Source organism: Lytechinus variegatus, chromosome 2, assembly GCF_018143015.1.
Source record: "Lytechinus variegatus isolate NC3 chromosome 2, Lvar_3.0, whole genome shotgun sequence".
NCBI classification, from domain to species: Eukaryota; Metazoa; Echinodermata; class Echinoidea; order Temnopleuroida; family Toxopneustidae; genus Lytechinus; species Lytechinus variegatus.
The window spans coordinates 82,394,322-82,420,297 of NC_054741.1; the positions used below are offsets into that span (position 1 = coordinate 82,394,322).

Below are 25,976 nucleotides of genomic sequence, written 5' to 3' on the forward strand. Positions count from 1 at the left end.
AATTTTCAGCGTTAAGCTTGTGCAATATTTCACATTCTACTATAAAGAACATCCTAAAGTGCTGTATAGCAAAGTAGTAGTAGCATAATGACAATAGTCATGTGATCTGTTTATCAATATATCGCCTTTAGAGCATTATAAACTACAAGCAAATACTTCCCATAAAGACATTAAATCATGAGACCACAGACATTCCTTCATGTCATACGAAATTGAACTTACACTCAATTCTTCATTTAAGACAAAGTGTAAGTCTGTTATTTAAAATGTACAAAAATTTATATTTAACTCGACGTAATCCCTTTATGTTGCACTCGGCCCCTGGTCTAAAACTTTTGTCAACTTCAAAGTGATTATTTGATTTCTGGAAGGTCAAGTTATGCAGAATTTAATGTATCATGTAGCTTGTATATGTAGTCATTAGAGGAAAAGTTTGAAGCTGTCTTGCCATTTACACAAATGAAAAAAAAAGTAATTCAGGTAAGGGTTCAATGCCAAGAAGAGGTATTTTTATGCAAGAAATATACAGGATTATCATCTATATTTCATATTTTATTTTGTAGAAAGGCATTATGACTTCATTGTGCGAATCAAATATCACAACTTCATGAGAAAAGGATAGTTTCATATAATGACATCATATGAATATGCAACAAGTCCCACAAAAAATGTTAATGACACTTTGAATTAATATATCTAAAAATAGTAAATGGTATTATGTAAACAAATTTTCGGCATAACTCCTAATGTGTTTAAGGAGTATGTGTTTGGAACCAGTGGGATTCGAACCTGCCATCTACTGCTTTCCGGGCAGCGACTTAACCACCAGGCTATTCTGGTTCTAAATCACGATGAACTGAAATTCTTATACCCTTGATCCTCTTCTTTCTGAATCGCATACCATTGCCAAAAACCCTAAAATATGTTCAAATAAGTTTCAAATTTGGATCAATTACACATGCCTAGGGCTTGTGCTATTTCAGTGGGAGTCAGGTTTATAATGATTTTCATTACTCATCATCATTTTCTGAGAAACTAGTATTGATTTCATAGTTTTTGGAATCAGAAGTTTGATGTTTATTTGTTTTTGTGATTTTAGGTTTGAAAAGGAAAATATTTTGAAATGATTCCTTAGAGAAAATTTCATTGTACACATCTTATCTCTGTATAATTATTTATTTAAAAAGAATATGTAATATGAATGGAATTAGTATCATTATTTCATCCATGTAAATCAATCTGAAATAGATAATCAAATTGATTATTAAAACATACATTTTGTGAGAATTTATTTTTAGAATTTTGTGCTAATAAAAATGATTTGTTATATTGTTGTGTTGACCGAATGTCTCATTTGAATTTGTGTGTATAAAATTTTACTATATAAAACGGACATATTAAATGTCAAGTCCACCTCAGAAAAATGTTGATTTGAGTCAGTACATTGCGTATAAAAAACGGGACAGATTTGAAAAATATATAAAATTATTGTTTCAAATTGTGATGTCTAAATTTAGGTGTTAATATGTGCTCTAAAGTCTTATCTTTCAAATGCCATTAAAAAATCAGTTTCGTTCATGCTTGAGCGAACACGGAATGTTTTTGTTTGGGGTTAAAAAGGAGGCTTGCGCCAAAATGGTATAAAATTATAAATAAGATGATCGGACTTGCTAATCTGCAGACTTCCTCTTAACAATTTCATTATCTTTGCCACAATTTTCAAATTATGCGGTCAAAATTCATTTTCAAATCTATTCATTTGCTTGAATTGTTCTGTTGTTTCTTTTTAATATGTTTTCTTTTAGCTTTGAATATTCCTTCTTCAAGCAAAAACATTTTTTTTTCAACCGAAGTATGGGAGAGCGTGTATTTTTTTTTTAAATTTCAAATCCTTTCATTCTGTGCTGCAAAGGTTATGGTGCATTTTGAACAGTTCCATACAGATGGGCGGGGCTCGGGGATGCCCCCCCCCCCCTCAATAAAAAAAATCATGACCAAGAAAAAATTGGAAAGGAAATAAAAGGAAAGATAGAAATTAAAATTTGATATCATTTACTGAATATTATGTAATAAAAAAGTGGGAATATTTGTGTGCTCGCTTCGCTCAATCACACCTTTTTATTGTGAATACCCGATCTGTCATATATAGCTCCTTCAAAATTGACTCAATACACCATTGCCATTGAAAGACATGAATCCCTTCCTGTATGTCCTGTCAAGCATATAACTAAACTTGGTCAAGGAATCAATAACCCCTTGAAAAATGGATTCATGTCTTTTAAAGGTACCATAACATAATTTGTTTCACATAAAAGGATTTGAATTATTGCAAGTTTTCCCAATTAATAATGCAAATATTTTTGCTTGGGTTGACAAAAAAGTATTCTTTTCTTACTTATGAAGGAAAATTCAAAGGTAAATGAAAAAAAAACATAATTCGAAAATTATTACACGGATAATGAAAAGGTTAAGAAGAAGTCTGCTGATTAGCAAGAAATCTGATCATAGATCATGTGAATAGATCATGTTAATCTCAGCTCATCCTGACTTAGCGAAGAATCTCGATCAGAACATCGCTACAGATTTGATAGCACTTGATTTTTCGAAAGCCTTCGATGTCATTCCCCACCAAAAGTTGCTCTATAAATTGGACTTTTATGGAATCCACTCAAATACTAAAAGATGGATAACAAATTTTCTTACACAACGACTCCAACGTGTAAATGAAAAACACACTGATTGGCAGCCGGTACTTAGTGGAACGCCGCAGGGTACTGTACTCGGCCCACATCTGTTTTTGCTCTATATAAATGATATTCACGACAAAGTTAGGAGTACTACTAAACTATTTGCTGATGACTGTTTGCTGTATCGTCCAATGAAATCAACAAGCGACCCAGATATTCTTCAGAAGGACATTGATGAAATGGTCAAATGGTCACAAACCTGGGGAATGAATTTCACCCACCAGAAATGTGAATCAATGCGTGTTACAAGAAAGAAGAAACCAGGTGAAGCTTCATATGATATCCTCGGTGTCACCTTGGATGAATGCAAGCAGAACAAATACCTCGGAGTTGTAATCCAAAATGATCTCCGATGGAACAGCCAAACTCACCTTGCAACAACAAAAGCAATCGGAGTCTTGAGCTTCCTTAGACGAAGTTTCCATCATTGCTCAACTTCTGTCAAAGAGAGACTCTATCTTACCCTTGTTCGACCGCACATGGATTATGCAGTCGCTGCTTGGGACCCTTGTACCTAAAAAAATCTCTTCCCTTGACGAGTCCAGAAACAAGCAGCCCGATTCGTAACAAATACAAATGAAAGAGAATCAAGCGTTACACAACTGTTAAATTCACCCAAATGGAATCCTCTCCAAGAGAGACGCGAAGCACACCGTTTAAGCTGTTTCTTCAAAATGTTACATGGCAAACTGGATTTAGACGCCCGAGCAAATACTAAACCTAAGCCAAACAGGAACAGACGGGGACATTCTTTCCAGTTTGAGGTATCTTCTTCCAGGCTCGATGTATACAAGAACTCTTTCTTTCCCCGCACAATTGCATCGTGGAATGATTTCCACCCTACCCTGGTATGTCAAACCGACCCAGATAAATTCACAGCTGCGATATTAAAAACTCCCTAAATCCACCCTCAACCACCACAACCTCCAGTTAAAATTCCATCAGGAGTATTTTGGAGGAACTACAACCAAGTACCATCATATTACTCATATTCTGCCATTCTGGCGCAAGCCTCTTTTTGAACCCCCGACAAAAACGTCCCGTGTTCGCTCAAGCCTGAACAATTTTTTTTTAATTGCATTTCAAAGATAAGATTTCAGAGCATCTATCATCAAAATATAGATATCATAATTTAAAACAATTTTTTATAAACTTTACAAAACTGTCCCATTTTTTATACGCACTGTAGAGAAAAATCAGACAAGCATAATGCTACAAATTTTTATCAAAATCGGATATAAAATGAGAAAGTGATCACATTTTGAAGTTTTGCTTATTTTCAAGAAAATAGTAATATGCACAATTTAGTCACTTGGAAATGAGAGAATTGATGATTTCCCTCACTCATTATATCTTTTGTTTTTTATTGTTTGAATTATACAATATTTCAATTATTACAGATTAGAAAATGATGACCTACAATAACTGAATGATAAAATATTAAACAATTGTAATTCCACATGTCCAGGGATAAAGAAGATTTTGTTTCACAGGTCAATGAGGAGAAATAAGAATATTTCATATGAATAAAATACAAAAGAAATTGCGAGTGAGTGATTTCATAAGTCCACTCATTTGCATACCGAACGGGATGTGGATATAACTTTATTTGTGAATTTATGCGAAATTTTAAGATGTCATAACTTTTTTATTTTACATTCGATTTTGATGACATTTTCAGTATGCTTGTTGGATTTTTTTCTTTTTACTCAAATCAGCTCTTTGTTGGGGTAGACTTGTCCTTTAAGGACTGTTTGAACAAACCAATGAAAATGATATATATTTCATTTATTCACCAATATAAGAGCATAGCGCAACCTGATTTTTTTAAATAATTCTTTTCTGAAAACTGAACGTTTTAAGAACGTTTTTAATACAGAGTAAGCTGTGAATGAAAAAAAAATGCGAGCTCGAAACGCTAGCTAATCATTTTAAAAAATTTAGTCCGGGATTTCTCTAGTACTTATAATCATAAACAGGATCGCTATTTATCTTAATGATTCGCCTTGCGAGCGCGAGTCCCAAGCCCCAAAGATTTGTTTTTTTTTCTGACCTGAAAACAGTACATTTTAAGCATGTTTTCAAGTTAATAAAAACAAGTTTTTTATACTCGAAATTACTGACTTGTGAATATACATTTTTTTTATTAACTTGAAATATACATTAGTATTACTATTATAGATGCCAGCGAGAAGTGCCAGCTGAAATATTTTTGAAATTCAGATCTAAAAATGTGACATTCTTATAAAAGCTTACTCCGCTCGGATTATCAGCTAATTCTGGCCCACATGATGAACCTATTTTCAAAGCCCTTTAATTCAATTTTAGCAGAATATTCAGCTGGCAAGCGATGGAAAATAATTGTAGCCTATAAGCTTTCGATTGGTAGATATATTTGTCAGTTTAACATGTAAATTCGTATGGTGCCTTTAACTGAGTTTGGTAAAAGCAGAAGAATGCATGGTCGAAAATATTAATAGAGCTATCAATTCTAAAGTTAGGCCTTTGTGAAGCCTTGTTACAGCATGGTTCTTCTAACATGAATTCCATATGCTGGCAACGTTTCTTCCTTATTTTATAAACAACTGTCCCTTTAAACCTTAAAGTGTCAATCACTATTATTTTATTATGGTTACTGCACTACGCTCACAAAATCGAACACATCGATCCATGCAGAAATTTTTTGAGACAGGTTTTCTGATTGCAAAATAGGCTTGCAACCGACGACAGATATAAAAATTTCAAGGTTCATATACACATTTTCACTATCTGTTTGAGGTGAAACTTACTTTCATACCCAGTGCAGTGGACATTCAAAGCTGCTGTTTCTTGGCGTATCCACACTGTTTTTAATTTAGGTGAGTCAATACAATCCAGGAAATATGATATAGTTATTTACTAATAAGCATTTTCTTCTCGAAAAAGGAAATTAACTCCTCTTTATAACTTTTTTTTTACCACTTACATGTTAATGTCTCTTCATTTTTACCGTATCACGATTCTTTTTGGAAATAACTAATTTTACATAACCTATCAGAAAAATAACATTTGCTGGATATAGACTTGCAGTTTTGAAATAAGTAGATGAAATGCAATTATTACTCTTCCAAAAGGGGATCCATATTGGGTGTACGTGGTTAGGATATCATGGAAGAAATTGATATAGTGAAATTAAAATGATTGTACTTATTTTCAATGACTATTCTTTTCTTTTCACATGTTAGAAGAACGAATTTAGCAACTACCAACTGAAAGTACACGTATATCTAAGGCAATTTATATGTTGATGTGTTCCTTTTCCCATTTTAACGGACCCAGTAACGCAATAAACATGATAGCCACTAAGAGATGTGTACCTGCAGGGATCCTTGTAGCACTCCTGTTTTCATGTCTCCTGGAGAATACCGTCGTTCATTCCAGGTCAACCGGTGCTCCTGTTGATGAATATAATCAGATATGCGAGACTATGACACCAGGACATTATGCATCTGGGCAGACTTCGGAAAGTCCATATTCCATAATGCTACAAAATGACTATTATACCCCCGGAGTCGATATGACTGGTAAGATATGATTAGTATTTTATGTCCTAGGGTTATGACGGGATAAATAGTAAATGAATAATAATGTGCCTAGTAAGTAATAGAGATTATTTAAATTGATAGAATAATTTTAAATAAATGAATGACATTGATAGGAATGATGAGTGCAAAATCTTCAAGGGAGCACAATCCTAGTAGAAGATCATCGGCAAGGGAGCAAAGCGACCGACCTATAGCCCCAGGGGTGGATCCAGCTTTTGCCAATATATAGGAGGAAAATGTATTATATGCACATTTTCCCCTATTTATCAACCGCCACACTCTAAAAACAAATCAGTAAAAAATGACCAGTTAATAGGGTCAGCTGGATGTAACTGTTATTCTAGTCATATTCAACTATTTTCTAGTCGTGTTTTACTTGAACAGAATTCATTCCGACTTGTCCAGAATATAATTCAGAAGTGTTACTAGGCATCAGTTGCAAACAACTGGCTACTCGTCTAGTCAGTTTGACTGATTTGTTTTAAGGTTGTAGATTGTTGTAAGAGTGTAAATTAAAGCTATTTTTTGTTGCTTTAGTTTTTTCAATGCATTGAAGGATAGTCTTTACCCAAGACTGAAGTCCTTATTCTAATAAACAAGATGAGGTATCTCAAAGGGTCTAAATAAATCATGCAAAAGCGCAAGATCAAATTTTTGAATACTTCATTTAGTGAGACCTGAAAATTAAACATTCTGAGTAGTTTTTGTAATCATGAATAGGAACCGTATTTAACTTAAAATGAAAATGCAAGCGCGCGAAACGAGACCTGATTCCTATTTTACTCACCTGAAAAGCTTACAGCTTTTACATGATTTTTAAAATAATTGATTCTTTTTTACTCAAAGGGGCACAGGGGAAGGCAAAAAACTTTTCCCATCCCCCATTTTACAGGGAGGCAAGTGCCTCCTCTGCCCCCCCCCCTCGCTTCGGAGCCTTTCCTTGAAACAAGTGGGTGGTCATTTTTCTGGCTATACTGTAACATTTCTCCAAAGGCCTATTTTTACATTTTAGGCAGTATTAAAAGTATTGGCATTTAAGAATTCATTCTTGCATGATATAGAAGTAGACTATTTAATAGGGCATAATTTCATTTTCATCTCCATCCAAGTCGAAATCAGCGGAAGTGCAAATTTGAAAGGGCTCCTGCTCCAAATGCGTAATGCAGTTACAGAGGGAATCGTTGGGTCATGGTCTGTCAGTGACGCGGACAACTTCCAGACTGTATCGTGTAACGGAAACAACAACAAAGCTGTTACTCATAAGAATGCAAACCCCAAGACCCTGCCCGTTAGTTTTACATGGACTCCACCCGATGTGGGCGGACAAAATGTTTATGCAGTGTAAGTATAATTATCAGTATACATCCGTGTATCATGTGGAACAAGGGTGGCCCTCAAGAAAACAACCTGTAGCGTATTTCGTTCAACAACCATGATACCGATAAAAGTAGCAACATGATAATCATTAACGAGGCTAAAATTATTGAAAATAAAGACTTTAAAAATAGCATGTAATATACACAACGATAACTAAGTGACGTATATAGGTGTTCATATTTCATAAAACTTATATATTTGGGGGCGAACGAGAAAAAAACCCCTCTTATCTGCCAAAAGGGAATTATGGGTGCAACAAATTTTCACCATCAGATTACGTTTCGTCTTGAGTTAATGTGTGTTTCGTGAAAATGTAAACAAAAATAAAAAAATCACAACAAATGAAAGTAATTCATTAATTACAAAGAGAGATAAAATTCTTGAAACTAAAAGGTTGGTTTACACGCACAACCGTGATTTTCTTATTAAATATAAGATTCTATCTGAAAATCAGTTTGTTTACAGGAAATACCACTTTACAACTAGTGCATTATTTTGTTTTATTGATGAAACAGCTCATGCAATAGACATCGTGTCTCGAAAAACCTTTTAACTCTATTAATCATTAAGGTTAATTTTCAAATTACATCGTTGCGATATTAGTGGCAAGCCATCGATTGATTCACTGATTATTTAACTCGTAGAAAACATTAGTTAAGAATAAAAAGTTGTGACTCAGGGTAAAAATTTGCTTTATGTGGAATCCCACAAGGCTACATTCGATGCCTAATTTTGTTTATTCTTATGCATTTATGATTTCAAAAACTGATTATACTTATATAACCATGCTTATCGTTTTTTCAATACTTTGCTGAGTAACTCAGTGATAGCCTATTATAGTTCAGTAGATATGAGTAAATAAAGAATTTTTCCTCGTTCAGTCCTGGATTCATGTTAACACATTTTCTGAAAAATAAAAAAAAAACAGCAAAAAACAAGTGTGATTTTTTTAACCGCACTATGAAAATATCTGACCTTTTAATGATAGCATGCTTACCAAAGTACCTAAAGTCCTAAATTCTTATATGAATTTATGTTGATAGTGATCTTTGTTGGAAATCTCATTTTAATTTCTTGAGCTAATTCCATTATAGAACTGTACACTAGAATTATAGAAAAAAGTGTATAAAACATTCATTTCCGAAAAATTCCATTGTCTAATGCAGCGCTTCTCAACCGGTGGGCCGCGAAGCTCTCTCAGGTGGGCCGCGAGAAGCTCCAGAGAAGAAAAAAAATAGGGGGATTATAGTATATTTAACATGCTTTAGGCCTATTTAATGTCCGAAAATTGTATGTTTGATCAGTCTCCGTGGGTCAAACAAAGCTAAAGGCACATAGATAGCATGTTGTGATATACATACACATTGTATGATGATTTCGATCTAACTTTGATGTGAACCTCAGGCCTCATGTATGCATATTGTGTATGTAGTTCATTATCGCCCATTCACCGGACCTTTGCAAATGCATTTATTTCTCAAACTGATTGCTTCGAATGTGCTTAAAGGTCAAGTCCACCTCAGGAAAGTGTTGATTTGAATCAATAGAGAAAAATCAGACAAGCACAATGCTGAAGATTTCATCAAAATCGGATGTAAAATAAGAAAGTTATGACATTTCAAAGTTTCGCTTATTTTTAACAAAATAGTTAGAGTTGATGATGTCACTCACTCACTATTTCTTTTGTTTTTTATTGTTTGAATTATACAATATTTCAATTTTTACGAATTTGACGATTAGGACCTCCTTGCCTGAAGCACAAAATGTTAAAATAATGGAATTCCACGTGTTCAGGGAGGAATGAAACTTCATTTCACATGACAAGGACGAGAAAATCAAAATATTTCATATTTCAAACAATAAAAAAACAAAAGAAATAGTGAGTGAATGACATCATCGACTCTCTCATTTGGATGTAGCTGGCTCGTTCATATAACTGTTTTTGTGAAATGAAGCAAAATTTTGAAATGTCATAACTTTCTTATTTTACATCCGATTTTGATGAAATTTTCAGTGTTATGCTTGTTGAATTTTTCTCTTTTTATTCGAATCAATTTTTTTTTATGGGTGGACTTGTCCTTTAAGAGCTTTATGTTCAAATTTCACGAAACATACTTTCATCAAAATGGACCGTGTTTAAAGCGAAAGGGTGCATGGACGCAACAAATGTACGGTTGAAAATTCTCAGAAGGTAACTGTAAGAAAATATGACCCTACATTAAATTTGGATTTATCATAACTGCGCAATAATGCAAAACAAAAATCAATCTGTTTCGAATGTGTTGAAGTTATTGTCAAATAAGGCGCTTAAACCGTTAGAGCTTCAGAGACATCTAAACATAAAACCACCGAAGAGTGCAGGAAAGCCAGACTGTTTCGAGAGCAAAAATGCTGGATTTAATTCATAGCAGATCACTTGCGTACAGATGGGGGGGGCTCTTGGCCCCAGATATTTCATGACCTAGAAAAAAGGGAAAGGAAAGAAAAAAAGAGAAAAGGACAGGGATAAGGGTGAAATATGATATTGTTTTTTAATATTGTGTCAAAATCTATTACAAACTTGGATTTTTGTAATAAAAATGTCAAAATTTTTGCTTGCTCGCCATGCTCACTCGCAACATTTTATTAATTGTGCGAGGTCCGCCATATCAAGCCCTGTCATTTTTTTTTTGTTCATTACGCCACTGCAGAAAAGGATCATAAAGTTACGCACTAATACGCTCTTTATAATTGTCGAGACATTGATATTTTTGAGTCGAGACAAGTAGTCATATCCCTTTTTTTTAAGTTTGGTAGGTGGGCCTCGAAAAATATCTGAGAGTCAAAGTGGTCCTCGAGTAAAAAAAGGTTGAGAAGCACTGGTCTAATGTATTCACTCCGAGTGACCCCTCATCTCCATCATGGGATTCTTGACTTGTGCAATTCTTCTAAAACTCCGGATACAAAAGCGAGCCATTCACTCTTTCCATGAAAACCAAATATTGAAGATATTTGACTTATTGATTGTAGCATTAAAATATTAATGTTTCATTTATTTAAAGGGATGCATCGTTTCTTTGTTATGAATGTGATATATATTTGTGATTAAAAAACTACCAAGTTTCTCTGTTTATTTGTTTTAAGTTGATTTGAATAAAAAGACAAATAATCCAACAAGCATAACACTGAAAATTTCATTAACATCGGGTGTAAAATAAGAAACTTAAAAGTTTTGCTTAATTTCAGAAAACAATCATAGGCACACCCCGGTTGGTTTGCAAATGGAGAACTGATGGCATCACTCACTCACTATTTTTTTTTTTATTTTATTATATGAAATATTCAATTTTCTCCTCATTGTCATTTCTCCCTGAACATGTGAAATTGTTTAACATTTTATGGTTTAGTCAAGTTGGCCCTTTTTGTCAAATCTGTAAAAATTGAAATATTGTACAATTCAAACAATAAAAAAGAAAGAAATGGTGAGTGAGGGACATCATCGATTCTTTCATTTACATGTGACTAAATTGTGCATGTAACTATTTTGTGAAAAATAATTGAAACTTTAAAATCTCATAACTTTCTTATTTTACATCCAATCTTGATGAAATTTTTAGCATTATGCTTGTCTGATTTTTCTCTTTTGATTCAAATCAACATTTTTCTGAGGTGGGCTTGACCTTTAAGGACGCACGGTATGAAATTTGTGTTGTTTGGGTGAAGCTTGAAATATATGTGACTTTTCTTTATCCAGTGCCACCTTTGTACAAGATTTCCAAACATATTGGATTAAAGTGACATCTTCAGTTATTTCAGGTAAGTGGTTTTTTATCATGATTTACATCACCATTCCATATCATTTGGCCATATACACATTTTAACAAGGATAATTATGCACCTTCGTTGGTTCTATTTTTTGAAATGCATTAATGTACTACAGTTTAAGGACCTATCATGTTTCTTTTATGGAGTATGTGTGGGTGTGTGTGTGTAAGGGTGCCCGAGGATTGGTAGGTTGTGTGTGTGTTGTGTGTGGAGAGGGGGGGGGGGGAGAAGGGGGATATAATATGAGCTGATATTGTGTATGTGTAACAGGGATTATGAGAAAATTGCTGTGCTACTGTGCAACAGAGCAAAAATAAATCATGAGAAAACCTTTACAATATTACACCTGTATCGAATGAGTCCGAATGGGGTGAAGGTCGAGGTGTGGCTCTAAGGCAAGATTAGCTGTTGAGTGTGTGTGTATACTGAGAGAGGTTTTTCAGGAGTATGTGTTAGAAGTGTGCGTGTGGTGTGTGGGTGAGTTATCAATCGTTGACAATCTGTAGGTATATGCATATTAGGTGTATTTTGGTGTCAAACTCAGATATATAATTATCAATATATCTCTATGGTGTCGGAGTAAGTTTTACGCATGGGATATTAGTGTGAGGGTGTCTCTATCTATTTTCTCTTGAATGGGCCCTGTCATTTATATACATGATGTGCTTGTGTATTTTATCACATCTTGTCACCCATTAATTAAATGAAATCTGTAAAATTATGCAATATTTCAAAAAATTCAAGTCACTTTCTCTGCTTTTGATTCTCTGAGGTAGCATATGTTTTTATTACATTTCCCCAAGATCTCAAATATGCTTTTAACATAGTGGGGATTTCTTTTAGTATGGCATTAATACAACATGGCATTAGGCATCTAGCACTTTTTTGTTTAGTCCGAAATGTAATACTTTAGAAAAAAATCTGTCAACTTTTCATGTTTCTCAAATATTGTAATAACGTTCAAAGCTACAGTTACAATAATGCTTATGTTAATAACCAACATATTATCCATAAGTTATTTTACCAAACATTTATTTAAAATACTAAAAAAAATTATTTACCGTTGGAGCTTGAGAGGCATATTCTTCGATAGTTTGCAGGGTTGGTTTTAGGGTTACACTTCGTAATTCCGAAGGTTCTTAATTCCGAAGATTCTTTATTCCGAAGGTTCGTAATTCCGAAGCACGTAAATTGCCTATACCTCGATGTTCGTTAATCCGAAAACGAAAAAGGGTTCGTTAATCCGAACATTTGTGGCGTAATTCCGAAAACGAAATAAGGTTCGTTGTTCCGAAGGTTCGATAATCCGAAAACGAAGTAAGGTTCGTTGTTCCGAAGGTTCGTTAATCCGAAAACGAAATGAGGTTCGTAATTCCGAAGGTTCGTTAATCCGAAAACGAAATAAGGTTCGTTGTTCCGAAGGTTCGTTAATCCGAAAACGAAATAAGGTTCGTTAATCCGAAAAGTAAATAAGGTTCGTATTTCCGAAAATGAAATTGATTCATTTTGGTAACAAGAACGGTGTTGTCCTTGCAAGATAACAAGATATTATGCAATGATAAAATGACGAACGATGATACATGTGTGTGTTGTGGCCAAAGCACGTATTGATTTAAGAATAGGCGCCTGGATCAAGCATACGATTAATTTCGATCTTATCTGAGCAATAGCTGCCCAAGCAAATGGTTTAAAGATGCAGGGGATTAAGTGTGTTGGCCGCGTGCGAGTAACCTCCAGATAACAGGATTTGTATTGGGGGGATGTCTTTTTTAATAAGAGCTTCTCCTGAAAATTAATATAAACTGTATACTTTGAAGAGTATTTATTTTGAAAAAAGGGAATTTCATTTCCCTGTTATTTATTTTAGGGGTACAAGTGCCCCCTAGCTACTACCCCCCCCCCGTGGATCCAACTTTCGCCAATAGGGGGGGGGGCAAATGTTTTCATTTCATCCATAATTTCCCCCGATCGGCAGCTTAAAGTTTGTTTTTGTTTCTTTCTTTCTTTAACAGGGTAGTCCTTATAGCCAATAATTAGCTTTATTCCTATGAAGTAAAGTAAATATGTAATAATGATATCAGCCATTTTTAAATAACGCGAGCGCGAAGCGCGAGCTATACTTTTTGTTGAAAATATGGATATTTTCACCATGAGATTATCATCTGTGTTAAGTTGTGCGTTTGGTAGTAATTAAGTTGAGCAAAGTTTTTTTTAATTGATTTTTTATTGATAAGATATATATCTAGGTTTTCAGATTTCGCGAGCAAGCGTAGCAAGCATGTGGTTCGGAACAAAATCTAATCTGAAGTTATAAAACTCGCTACTGTTAAAAGGCCATCCTTGTGAGATTTTGCGAGCGAATCACAAGCTCAAACTTTGGAAATTTCATGTAGGCCTAATAAGACGTGATGATGACAATAATGATAATAATAATAATAATTAATAATATTAATAATAATAATAATAATGATATTATTTACCAAGGGAAGCCATTTCAGTTCTGAAAACTATTCTCCCAGTGGGCCCTGCTATTATTATTACCATGGCTTTAGCTGGGCTGCCTAGGCGCCCAAAGGAAGGCATTTGATTAATTTCTTCATACCGGGTACCCATTCACCCGGGTGAGTGCGGCACAGTGTGGATACATTTCTTGTTGAAGGAAATTACGCAATGGGATTCGAACCTACGACCCTCTGTTTCATATTTAGAAGACTAATCCACTGGTCCACAACCCCCCATATAGGAGTTAACAGATCCGAGCATTTTTTGTAAATATGAAAAAAGGATTAACATTGTTAACACTAGGCGTAACGATCAATAAAATTTTATTAACATTTATATTCTTTATCACCATTTTTATTATGTTCATCGTTTGGGATTATTATGATCATCGTTAGTGTTATTTCTTTTTTTATTACCAGCAGAAGCTCTTATTAAAAATGACATCTCCTCCAATACAAATCGTATTATCTGGAGGTTACTCGCACACGACCAACAAACTTGATAATTCCCTGCATCTTTAAACCATTTGCTTGTGCATCATTTGCTCAGATAAAATCGAAATAAAGCGTATGCTCGATCCAGGCGCCTATTTTTAAATCAATACATGCTTTGGCCACAACACACACATGTATCATCGTTGTTATTTTATCATTGCGCAATATCCTCTTATCTTGCAAGAAGAACACCGTTCTTTTTACCAAAATTAATTAATTAAATTTTCGGAAATACGAACCTTATTTACTTTTCGGATTAACGAACCTTATTTCGTTTTCGGACTAACGAACCTTCGGAATTACGAACCTCATTTCGTTTTCGGATTAACGAACCTTCGGAATTACGAACCTCATTTCGTTTTCGGATTAACGAACCTTTGGAATTACGAACCTCATTTCGTTTTCAGATTAACGAACCTTCGGAATAACGAAGCTTCGGAATTACAAATGTATGCGGGTTTTAGACCCTGCTTTGGATAATGGTATTATATGACATTGTGACCATTTGGAGGAAAGTTTCCACTTACAAGGACTATTTTTTTTGCTAACACTGGTAAGAATGGTATATTTCTGCTTTCAACATCACAACCAGGTATTTTCTTTGATTTAAGTTTTTTTTTATACATGCCGAGACCTTTGAAGATTGGAAAATCCATTAAACCTAAAGGTTCTTTTCAGAGGTCTTTTTTTTATTTAGATGACCCTCAATAATCAACCGTGCAAACAATTGAAATATATGCCTCTCAAGCTCTATTGGTAAATTATTTCGTAGTATTCTGAATTATTAATGATTGGTTCGAATCTTTTAATGAAAAAGAGAAGGTTGGTGCATGTTTCCTGATATTTCTAAATGTTTTGATTGTATTGACCATAAACTATTACTTTTTAAACTGGATAATTATGACATTTCTGACAATGAACTCCTCTCTTTTTAAAGCTTTCTTTCAGACAGAAAACAAGTAGTTTTTTTTTCTCAAGGTACAAAATATAAAACAAATAAATTATCTATAGGAATTCCTCAGGGTAGTATTTTGGGTACTTCCCTTTTTAAATTTTTATAAATGATATTACAGATTGTGGAAGAGGTTTACGGTAAACCATGTGTATATTTCTGGACCGGGGACTGAGATAAGAAAAGTATATATATCACACGCCATAAAAAAAAGTTTGGAAATCGGAGTTTGGCCATTAATTTCTCCCAACTCCCAATATTACACAATGCATATTACATCATTCAAAAGATCATTTAATTCTCTTTAAAATGATACCATGCTTGCTATGATCATGCCATCATGAAAAGAGCAGGATTTTGTGTTGGAAGAGGTCTGAATTGAAAAGCAGCAAAACGAGCAGAAATAGTCATGAAGGGTTAATACAGAACATGATTCTTTTGTCTGTGTCATCATAGTCAATAGAGATGAAAATCCATTGAGATCAATCCCCGCTTCTTCATTTTGTATGTTTCGTTGTGGATTATGTAGTGTCTGTGAGATAACATGGTTTGAGTCGTGGTTTGAAATACCCATGCATGTTTGTTTGTTTGCTCGCTTGTGCAGAGGTGTGTTTGATTCCATGTTAATGTTGATGTTAAGGTGCATGAAAACAATTAGAAGAAAGTGCCGAAACTCACTCATCAGCACGAAAAAGGGACAGTGACTTTCAAAATTGAGTCATTTTGCAACTTTAGAATTTTGACCTTGCCCCACATTTCAAGGCACTGCACCTCCATGTGAACCATAATCATATCATGTAGGGTATCATTTTAAAGAAAATTAAATGATCTATTTAGCAATATCAAATACACATTAATATTCACTAAAACCGAGGAGGGATTATCGATCAAAGTCAGATTTCCAAACTATTTTTGAGGAGTTGATAATCGGAGGTGAATTGGAAAAGGCGGGAAAGTGGAGGATTGAAAGTAGGGTATTATTTTCGAAATGAGTGTTGTTCTGAAAAGGACCCCAAACTAGAAGGAGTGGAAAGCTGAGTAGTAGGTAAGCTTGAGTAGATGAGAGAAGGCTGGTTTGAGTCGGCGAGTAGAGTGGTAGCAGGAGCAGGAGAGTAGACTTGACGTTTTGGACAGGTTGACTGTCACTCCTGTAGCATTCACTGAACTGTTAGCACTTATAATAGTCATTTACTCATTACCACATATTATAGAAAAAGTAGATGAACTAATAATAAATCCAAGAGTCGGTGTATCCTTCGCTAGCTACGATCAGCTAGGTCCCATTATAGACTTCACTTACAGCAGACATACATTAAAATTGAATATTTTGCACACTCGTTTTTACACTGGTGGAACGGAGATCTTAACGCGATTGGAACATCAGTGTTCCCTTCCCCGCGACCCAAAATATTCATATTCTGATTCCGATAATTTCCCCAGATCACGTTTGAGGGATATATTACGTGTCCAATTAAGTTACGTTTAGTAAACTGAATAAAGATTATTATTTGTGATTTTTCTTCATTTCAATGCAAAAGATTCTATGGCCACTGGAGAAGGGGGCTCAATGACCACCTCGAACGGAGATTCAATGACCACTTCGAACGGAGATTCAATGACCACCTCGACTGGAGATTCAATGACCACCTCGACTGGAGATTCAATGACCAACTCGACTGGAGATTCCATGACCAACTCGACTGAAGATTCAATGACCACCGAAGAAGGGAACTCAATGACAACCATGCCACCTGGAGATTCGATGACGACTGAAGGCGAAGGATCAATCCTTTCGTACAGCTCAATACTCACAATTTCGGCTTTAGGACTTGTCCTTGTAATAAGCAAGTTGATCATCGCTTGAAACCTATTGACAGAATACTTCATATGGACAGGATTAATCTCTTGTATAGTAAGACGTAGCATAAGTTTCTATTTGTTGTTGTTCTTTTTTTGTGTCACAACTTCTTTGTCAAAGTTTAACTTTATTATCCCGTTTCTATTACAACATTTCATTTATTACAGAGGGGAAGAAACGAATATTTGGGAAAGGGCGATCCTGAAAAAAATTAAGTTCAATCCATTAAAATGAAGAGAGAATTGAACTTTTTCTTGAAATGGGATCAGATCAAACAAATTAATGAAAAAAACTAAAACAGACTTGTGATGAACTTGAAAAACATAAACTAATATAGTGCTTCAGATTAAGAATAATTGTTTATATGCAAAAGATAGAGATTTAGTCTATCAAGGAAGTAACATAAACAAAGATATATAAACGAGTTTAAAGAATAAAAAAAAATGTTCGTGTATTAAGCTACAATAGAAAATATGCCCACAATTAAAGGTTTGTTAGCTAAAGATCTGGAAAAAAAATATTTCCATATTTTTCCATCAAGTATCACTAAGCAGCCTTAAATAGAAATAGAAAAGTGGTATCAAGCCATATCAACTTCTGAAAATATTGCTTTGGTATCGAATCCGTTTCTACTTGGCCTTTCATAATCTCATGTTGAACACTTTTGTTCACTTTAATTTTGATTATTTTTAATCTCCCATTATCCATAACAAACAAATTTATTTTACTTTAACTACTTAATACTGTAATAAGGATCCTTTATAAAGATTTCACAAATATGATTTGAAGAGGTGAACATGTAGCACACAGATATTTTAGAGTTACAACCATGTTGAACATGTACGTGTAAACATTTAAGCACAGCAAAAACTTTGCTAATTTCTTTGTTAAACCGGGTATTGTGAGCAGCCGATTTAAAAAATTCTCAAACCAAGATGAAACATGTGTACAAGTGCATGTATTAGAACTAATAAACCCAGAAAACAACCATTATTGAGAATGAAAAGCTAAAACTACAAGGCAAACCCCGATTTTGTAAAAAGGCGTCTGAGACGCCTAAATAGTACACATAAGTGTATGGGATAAAATTAAGATGGTGTTTCCGGTCACTTTATATTTCAATTTTTGAAGCACTAAATAATCCTTTTTGAACGCAATTTTTTCTGGGCTTCATTTTTGTCACATATCACAGACACAGGTGACAAGTATGACCTTCTAGCTCAGATTTTTTAAAAGTGAAACCAATGTTAACCCATCACTTTAAAAGTCAAAGTCAAATGTCCCAAAATCAACAAAACACCAATACTTACCACTGATTCAAATTTGAAATACATGCTTTGGCTATATCGTGTACCAGAAAGTATAAATCAATATATTAATTTCCTAGAATGATGAACCAATTGCAATTTTGTCATGACAATTTTTGGGTTGAGGCACAATTTATCTTGATTAGGAAAAAAATGCGTTCTAATAGTAGGTAGAAATACTAGTTTGATTTAAGTAGCATTATGATCTACATAGAGAGCAGATGATTTTGATAATATTGATACTCGTATTATTAATGAAATGGTAACACCAATAAATAAAGAATTTGTAGATTTTATCACTTATTAGGAATGGTATGTCATATACCCATGTGTTATAAAATACTTGTGAACTGTAGGATGTCATGATGAATTGAACAATAATGATAGCAACGGAATAATAAATAATAATATTAAATAAAAGAATGAAAGTAATCCAGAAGTATCGATAATATATGTAGCAAAAATTACACTGTCTATAATGTATATTTTTGATTTATTATCAATTCAGCGTACTGTTGTTGAGTATGGTGATATATTATTTTCCGAATATTGCGTCAAGATCTATTCCGAAATTAGATTTTTGTATTAAAATGATCAAATTTTTGCTCGCTTGCAAATTTATTTTTAATAAAGCCCGGATACGCCATGTTTGGCCCGTCAATTCTTCGTGACTCATTACGCCACAGAAAAGCAATCTGTCTGTATCATATAGCACTCTTTTGATATCATTCCATCCACACTATTCTATTTTCCTATCATTTAACCAAAGGTAAGATACAAATTGCAATGCTGAATGACATGACGCATTGTCATAGTCATTGAAACAAAAATATATGCCTACAGCAAATACTTGTCTATGACATGTAGGCGGTTTGAACTTATTACAGCACTGTTTTCTTTAACACATGTGCCTTGGACTGTGACAACAAGAACATCGATCGTGCTTCGTCGTGCTCAGTCTACGACAACAACGGTTAAAGACAATGTGTTTGGGCCCGGGGGGGCCACTTCCATTCACGAGTGGATACCATGCGCGACCATGGGGTCTCGAAAAGCACCCTAAACACGTAATTTCTATATTCTGAAAATGCACCCCTTAAGAAGTATTGGCGTGTGAAACCCTACCCTTAACAAGTATTGGAAACAAAACGATACTCTTGGCAAATATTCCCTGAAATGAACCCCTAAACAAGTACAGGAATGTTTTATTGTTACGGGTCCTTCGGTCGTCGGCTTTACCTTATTCAAGTGGTTTAGTACGACCCCACCTTCAACACCTCGCGCAAATCGGACTCTAAACACGAAGTGTTGGGGCAAAAAGGACATCCTTTATAAAACATTTTAATTTGGTTTTATCATCCCGGCAAATTCGACCCTAAACACGTAATTTTCCTAGCGAAATAGATACCCTTTTTTTCATTATTTTTGTGTTTTTGACACCCTTATCACGTTACGTACGTAACGTGCCCTATCGTGAAAAAGACATCCTTTTTACGTGTTTTTTTGGTCGCGCATGGTATCCACTCGTCAATGTAAGTGGCCCCATCGGGTTTGGGCGTAGCAAGCTAGCGTGCCTGCATAATTTCAAGTAAATCATAAGGTTCATTCAAATTAGGTAGATTAGCCTAGACTGTTAAAAAAATCACTTGCCCATAAGAACAATCCAGTAATCTTTAAATTGAACAAAGAGAGAGAGAAAGAGAATATACTAATAATTTATCCAAAGCAAGCTGATCCGTGGACATTTAACGATAAATAAAGCACTGCTGAGGCGAGGTGATTTTTGTGTCACTTCATTTAAAGCTCTGTATAATTAAACTGAAGGAAGGAATTAACGATGAACGTAGGAAAGAAGAATGGAACGATCATGGGAGGAAGGAAGAAATAATTAAGAGACGACGGCGAGAGTGGTAAGGTGGTGGTTGAGGCGATGGTGATGTTGAAATGTCAATAATGACATACCGTTCAACTGTTCAATATGTGCAGGTTCTAAAAACATGTGGATCGATGGATCAAAGAAAGATGAAGAATAAGAACTAATGAAATTGATAACTAGATAGAAGATGCCCTCAAAATCTTAGGCTTCGAATGCCTTCAAAACGAAATATTTTCAGGTTTATCTGCCTTCGTTATGTTTATTTGGAAGAAAGAAAATTCCCACAGCATCTTACGAAAGTCTGACCGAAATATATAAATATATCAAGGATAGAATAACAATATCTATATTTATATACCAACGAGCAAGATGTTCTATCGTTGAAGGTTAAACAACGGAGGCGAAACTGCCACTGGGCACGTTAGAAGCTAATTCTCTTCAGCACGACCGGTTTAAGTGACAAGGTTGAATATGGCGCCAAGAGATGGATTCATAGCCTTATTAAATGGCATTTTCTTCGCTTATTTGTTGAACTATCACTGTGTTGGGGCCCGATCCACTGGGGCTCCAGTCACGATGAACCCAGATGTTTGTAGTACAATGACACCACAGCACTTTTCAGACCCTCTTCGGGATTTAAGCCCGTATGCCATCATTGTTAATGGTAATACTTACACACCTTCTCAACCGCTGACAGGTTAGTACGACTGATGTGATTATATTATACCTACATTTTCATGTAAAGCATTAATTTCTTCCATTTCGCAAATTTCTTAGAGTACTTTTGATTAGATTTTCCAAGAGATATTGAGGTAAGATGGTTAAATAGGTTACATCTATTCAGATTAATGGAAATACTTAGTTGAAAGTGGCAGGAATTTTTTAGACTTGTATTCATTTCGACGTGCTCTCTCTTAATTTTTAATAAATATTAATGACACATTCTTTTTTGCTATCTTCGCTTGGTGCATTTAAACATTTAATAGCGATTGAAAATTTAAAACAAATGTCAGTAAAGCCTACCAAAATCTCTTTAGTGGTTAAGAAGGACATTTCCATAGGACGCGTTTATGGTATGGGGGGGGGGTCACCAAATACTTACAAAATGGTACGGGTGATTATAAGAAAGTAGACTGGTATTTGAAGTATATTCTGGTATCTAAACAGTAATTCTTTCGAAAAGAAAAGATCATGAGGCTGGATATTATACAGATGGATTATGTTTTTCGATAACAAATAAACAGGGACTCGGAGTCTGCGAGACCGAAGCCCCTTACCCCCGCCCCCTAGAATTATTTTTTGTCAGCGAAAACTAAACTTTTGACAAATTGTCCCCCTAAAAAAAATTAGGCCTAAAACAGGCCAGAGCAAGAATTGTGAAACTTTGGCACCCTTCATTTGCTCTTTGATGACAGGAAAAGTCAGGGAAGCAGGATATATGATTTCTATTAATTTGTATTATATTTCGAGATAACCTATAGTTGGATCACATCAGAGGAAAGATATTCATATTGATAACATAAGGAAGCAGTATTTTTTCTTTGATAAATCATTAATTTGTTCATAATGACTTTGTTTAGTAACAATCAGTACTGCTCAAGGCGCTGGACAATTCAAAGGTATTCTCCTCCTGGCCCGACGAGTGGGCTCCAACGATATCGTCGGTTCATGGTCAGTAACGGACTCACAAAACTTCCAGACAGTCTCATGCGGTCAAAGCAACAACGCTGTCACCCATCAAAACAGCGATTTGAAAGATTTAAGTATCTCCTTTCTATGGATACCACCAAGTGGTGAGGCCAGTGATATTTTCATCGCGTAAGTATTTTGAACGAACACTTGTTAAGAAATTTGGCAGAAACAGTGTTATAGTATTGATATATGTTATATACTATCGAATATATTATCGAATTAAGTGTATTGATAGTTAATGGTATCATCCCCTTTATACACAATTGCATAACTAAGTATTGATTATATTAATAAATGAACGAATGAATGAATAAATACGACATAAAAAACGAACTAGCCAAAACGTTCATTCCCCATGTCTTGTCTGATCCAAAATATGACTAGATCTTTATTTGTAGGCCTAATAATGAATTCAGCAGTAGTTATGTTGATAATAGGCACTCTGGAAAATATTTGGACCCGCCCTTGTGACTTGTGAATTATCACACCCCGAATATGCTGCTATTGTATTGATAATTGTAGTCGTGATAGAAGCAACAATATGACACACACAGGTCAGTCTGTTTCGAGGATCTTGTTCATTTCAATTCTCTCCCATCCCCTTACATGTTACAGCCTTATACTCCAATTTGTTTTGTTTTTTCTATCTCCCCATTTGCTGTACAATCCATCATAATTTCCATTTAAATGAATATACTTAAAGAGAGATTCGACAATATTATGATAAATACTTTGGATAATAATTGTTATTATCATATCCGTGGATAATCATTTGGGTGTTACTATATTTTGTCGAACAAATTTAATTGTTATGTCTATCGTATACATGGTAAAAACAAGGCAAAGGAGATAACATTTCATCGAAATCGAAAGGAAAGTTTAAAATCTATAGCATTATGCCTCATTGTTACATGAAACAGCAATCAAGAATTTAGGCTATGTATAGAAAAGGTGAACTTCTTCCTTTCCTTAATTCAATAACTTAAAACTTCAAGCATATTTTATTTCCCAACTAATAAAGAATGAAGCAAATAGTATTTCTAGAATTATGACTTCAATGTGAAAAACAAATAAGACGAAATTATTCCGAGTTAGTGGACAAGAGTGCTTACTGATTGAAAATTAATGTTTTTTGTATTAACAGAGCAACCTTTGTTCAACAGTTTAGCACTTTCTGGGTAAATGTGACGTCATCAGTTATTCAAGGTAGGTAAAAGCTAGAGGCTACATACAAGGATTAAAAGAGTCAAAAGAGGGAGAAAATGGGGAAAGAATGAAGATAATATACCCTGTAATACCTTATCTATACTCATAAGAAATTATGACGTCACTTTTAGCTAATTTTGCGTCCTGTTATCATAATATTCTGGCGCCACCCTTAGTATAAACTTGGGTACCTTATCACGGTAGGCGGAGTCCATGTTTGAAAGAAACAAACGATACCGAACTAAAAATGAAAGAGAAACTCGAAAAGAAATTCATCCAATATCACTATTTTCATTGTGATATCGTCAAATATAATAGAACTTCTCCAGTGCTTGCACTGATTTATGCCTGAAAGAAAATGATTTATTTGTCGCGGTTTACTTACACCTTGAAAAAATAGAGACAGGTGAGATGGATGTGATTTTCTGATTTACTTTCTTAAGAAGGACTAATAGTATTATATTACGAATATCTCAAATATATGTGATCAATACATTACATACATTTTTTTTTACATTTTTTACCATGTTATCTATGTTGATCATATGACGTAGCTTATATACCCTGAAATGAAAAAAGCATTGTTTTATTTCCAATAAACAATGAATACCTTGAATCTGGAATATTGAATCTCACTTCATATAAAAAGCATTGTTAGCGTCAACTGTTAAACATATATTTATGCACGTCTGACGCAGCAGAAAATGTCGCCGTTCCACAAATTGTCATCGGCCTCGATTTGTGCAGACTTTTTAAAAACCATATTGCCCATTGTGTTTGTAATGTGAGCAGCGTCTCGGTGTACTTTTTTAAACAGCTTTGACCATGACCGAGTAATTTTTGCCAGATCCTAGAATTTTTGAAAATACAAAAATAAAAAATAATTTCAAAAAAGAGGGTAACAACATCAAAATTCCTGTCCTGGGCCCCGTCGCAAATTTACCATCATACTAACTTTGCCATGCATTTTTTTTTTAAAGTGCACACCTAGTTACCAAGAATGCATATAGCATTTTCATTTATTTGAAAGCAGGATAAAAGAGCATTGCAGATTAAATGCCTTGCTCACGGGCATAGGTGCCGCTGCCGGGGATCGAACCCCTGACTTATAGCCAGGCGCCTTAAACCACTCGGCCACGGCACCTCCACTTCCTACTTGGAAAAATAGTTAGTACTGGCAAGCCTCAAATAGCAGAAAGATTAAGAGGGAGAGAGAGGAAATGCGAGATTATTGATGCCCACACACTTACATGCACCCTTTTCTTCAACATGTTTTCATTCAGGATTTCATCTCAAATCAATTACATAAACTCAAGGTAAGTAATTACAACGAAGTTTTACAGATATTCATTAAGTGTTAACAACAGTCCGCAAAATAATTGAGCAACCACTGAAGCAAATAACAGGATAATGAAATGCCTAAAAATATTCTAGTATACTAAGAAAACCATAAAAGAACACGACCCTCTATGTAGACCTCGCAATAACGAGGAGCTGCAAATCAAATTGCTCCAAGAAATAGAAAGAAATTTGCATCCTTCCAACACCAACATTCACAGATTTACACTCGCATCACACAATATGTAATCACATCATACCTGTTCACATTCACTTCCCTATTCACCTTTAGATCATCCCATTTCTGTATATGTTAACTTAACACATTCACACACCCACCCACACTAACACACTTTGGCAGACGCAGAACTACTCTTGGTCATTTCTTCCTTCAAGGCGCTGTCACACCTTGGCGTTTCAGATAGCGTATGCCCGACGTATGAGGAATTTGGCGAATACGCTGGCGTACGTCGAAAACGTTACGGGTAAGTTTTGCATACGTTAAGAGTACGCTAAAACACGCTGGTGTACGTCGTCATACGGCGAGGTCGTCGAAAAATTTTGTGCAAGCACAAAATTTTTCGACGTATGCCAGCGTATGGCTCATACGTCCCGCATACGCGGGTCATAAGTTGTAGGCAAGTTACGCGATCGTTGATACACGTTGACACACGTTACTCGTAAGTTACTCATAAGTCGATGTACGTCGAGATAATGTCCAGCGTACCCTAAACCTTACTTCTAACCTATGAGTAACGTGCTTTGAACGTATGTGTAACTTAACTCCAACGTATATTGACGTATGAAGACGTGCTCGGACGACCACAAAACTTACTGAACGTGTTTATAACTTACAGCTACCGTATAATGGCGTATTGACAACGTTTATAGGAATTGGTATATAAAGGTGGGGTTCACAGGAGTTTTCTTCGACATGGCGGTGGTGTTGATACGGTGATGTATCGTGCGGTTATGATTTGAATAGTCGAGCGGCAGCCTTTTTATAGGCTACGACACGTGTTCGTCAGCGATACGCTGCCGCGCGCTATGCGTAAGTTAGGCTATCATAGGGCATAAGTTGTGTACGCCAGCAATACGCTAAGCATTCGTTGGAATACGTTACTTATAAGTTAACGAAGCGTTCGATATAAGTTACTAATACGTTATGTATACGTCTAACTCGTTATGAATACGCTAAGTATACGCCCAGAGTTGAAAAAAACAAACAAAGTTCAGCGT

General features: G+C 34.9%; 2 protein-coding genes across 7 annotated transcripts in view; both read left to right on the top strand.

Annotated features, from left to right (window-relative positions):
* Positions 1 to 5,506: 5,506 nt before the first annotated feature.
* LOC121409654 (defense protein l(2)34Fc-like) lies at positions 5,507 to 18,290 on the top strand. Its single transcript, XM_041601564.1, has 5 exons — positions 5,507 to 5,605; positions 6,066 to 6,310; positions 7,441 to 7,672; positions 11,442 to 11,503; positions 16,999 to 18,290. Exons 2-5 carry the CDS (start codon positions 6,079 to 6,081, stop codon positions 17,322 to 17,324), a joined length of 852 nt encoding a protein of 283 aa, XP_041457498.1. The 5' UTR covers positions 5,507 to 5,605; positions 6,066 to 6,078; the 3' UTR covers positions 17,325 to 18,290.
* Positions 18,291 to 20,174: 1,884 nt separating this feature from the next.
* Positions 20,175 to 25,976, top strand: part of LOC121409269 (fibropellin-1-like) — a 36,427-nt gene continuing 30,625 nt past the window's right edge. For all 6 annotated transcript variants that reach the window (XM_041601152.1, XM_041601155.1, XM_041601156.1 and 3 more), the window contains exons 1-3: positions 20,175 to 21,198; positions 22,082 to 22,319; positions 23,338 to 23,399. In XM_041601152.1, the coding sequence (XP_041457086.1) occupies positions 20,973 to 21,198; positions 22,082 to 22,319; positions 23,338 to 23,399 (526 nt within the window). In that variant the 5' untranslated portion in view covers positions 20,175 to 20,972. The remainder of the gene's footprint in view (positions 21,199 to 22,081; positions 22,320 to 23,337; positions 23,400 to 25,976) is intronic.

Excerpts from the sequence above, each read along its gene's own strand:
- LOC121409654 (XM_041601564.1), top strand. The coding sequence starts at position 6,079 with ATGATAGCCACTAAGAGATGTGTACCTGCAGGGATCCTTGTAGCACTC. Across the intron at positions 7,673-11,441 it reads GGACAAAATGTTTATGCAGT|TGCCACCTTTGTACAAGATT; the intron begins GTAAGTATAATT and ends TTCTTTATCCAG. Across the intron at positions 11,504-16,998 it reads GACATCTTCAGTTATTTCAG|ATTCTATGGCCACTGGAGAA; the intron begins GTAAGTGGTTTT and ends TCAATGCAAAAG.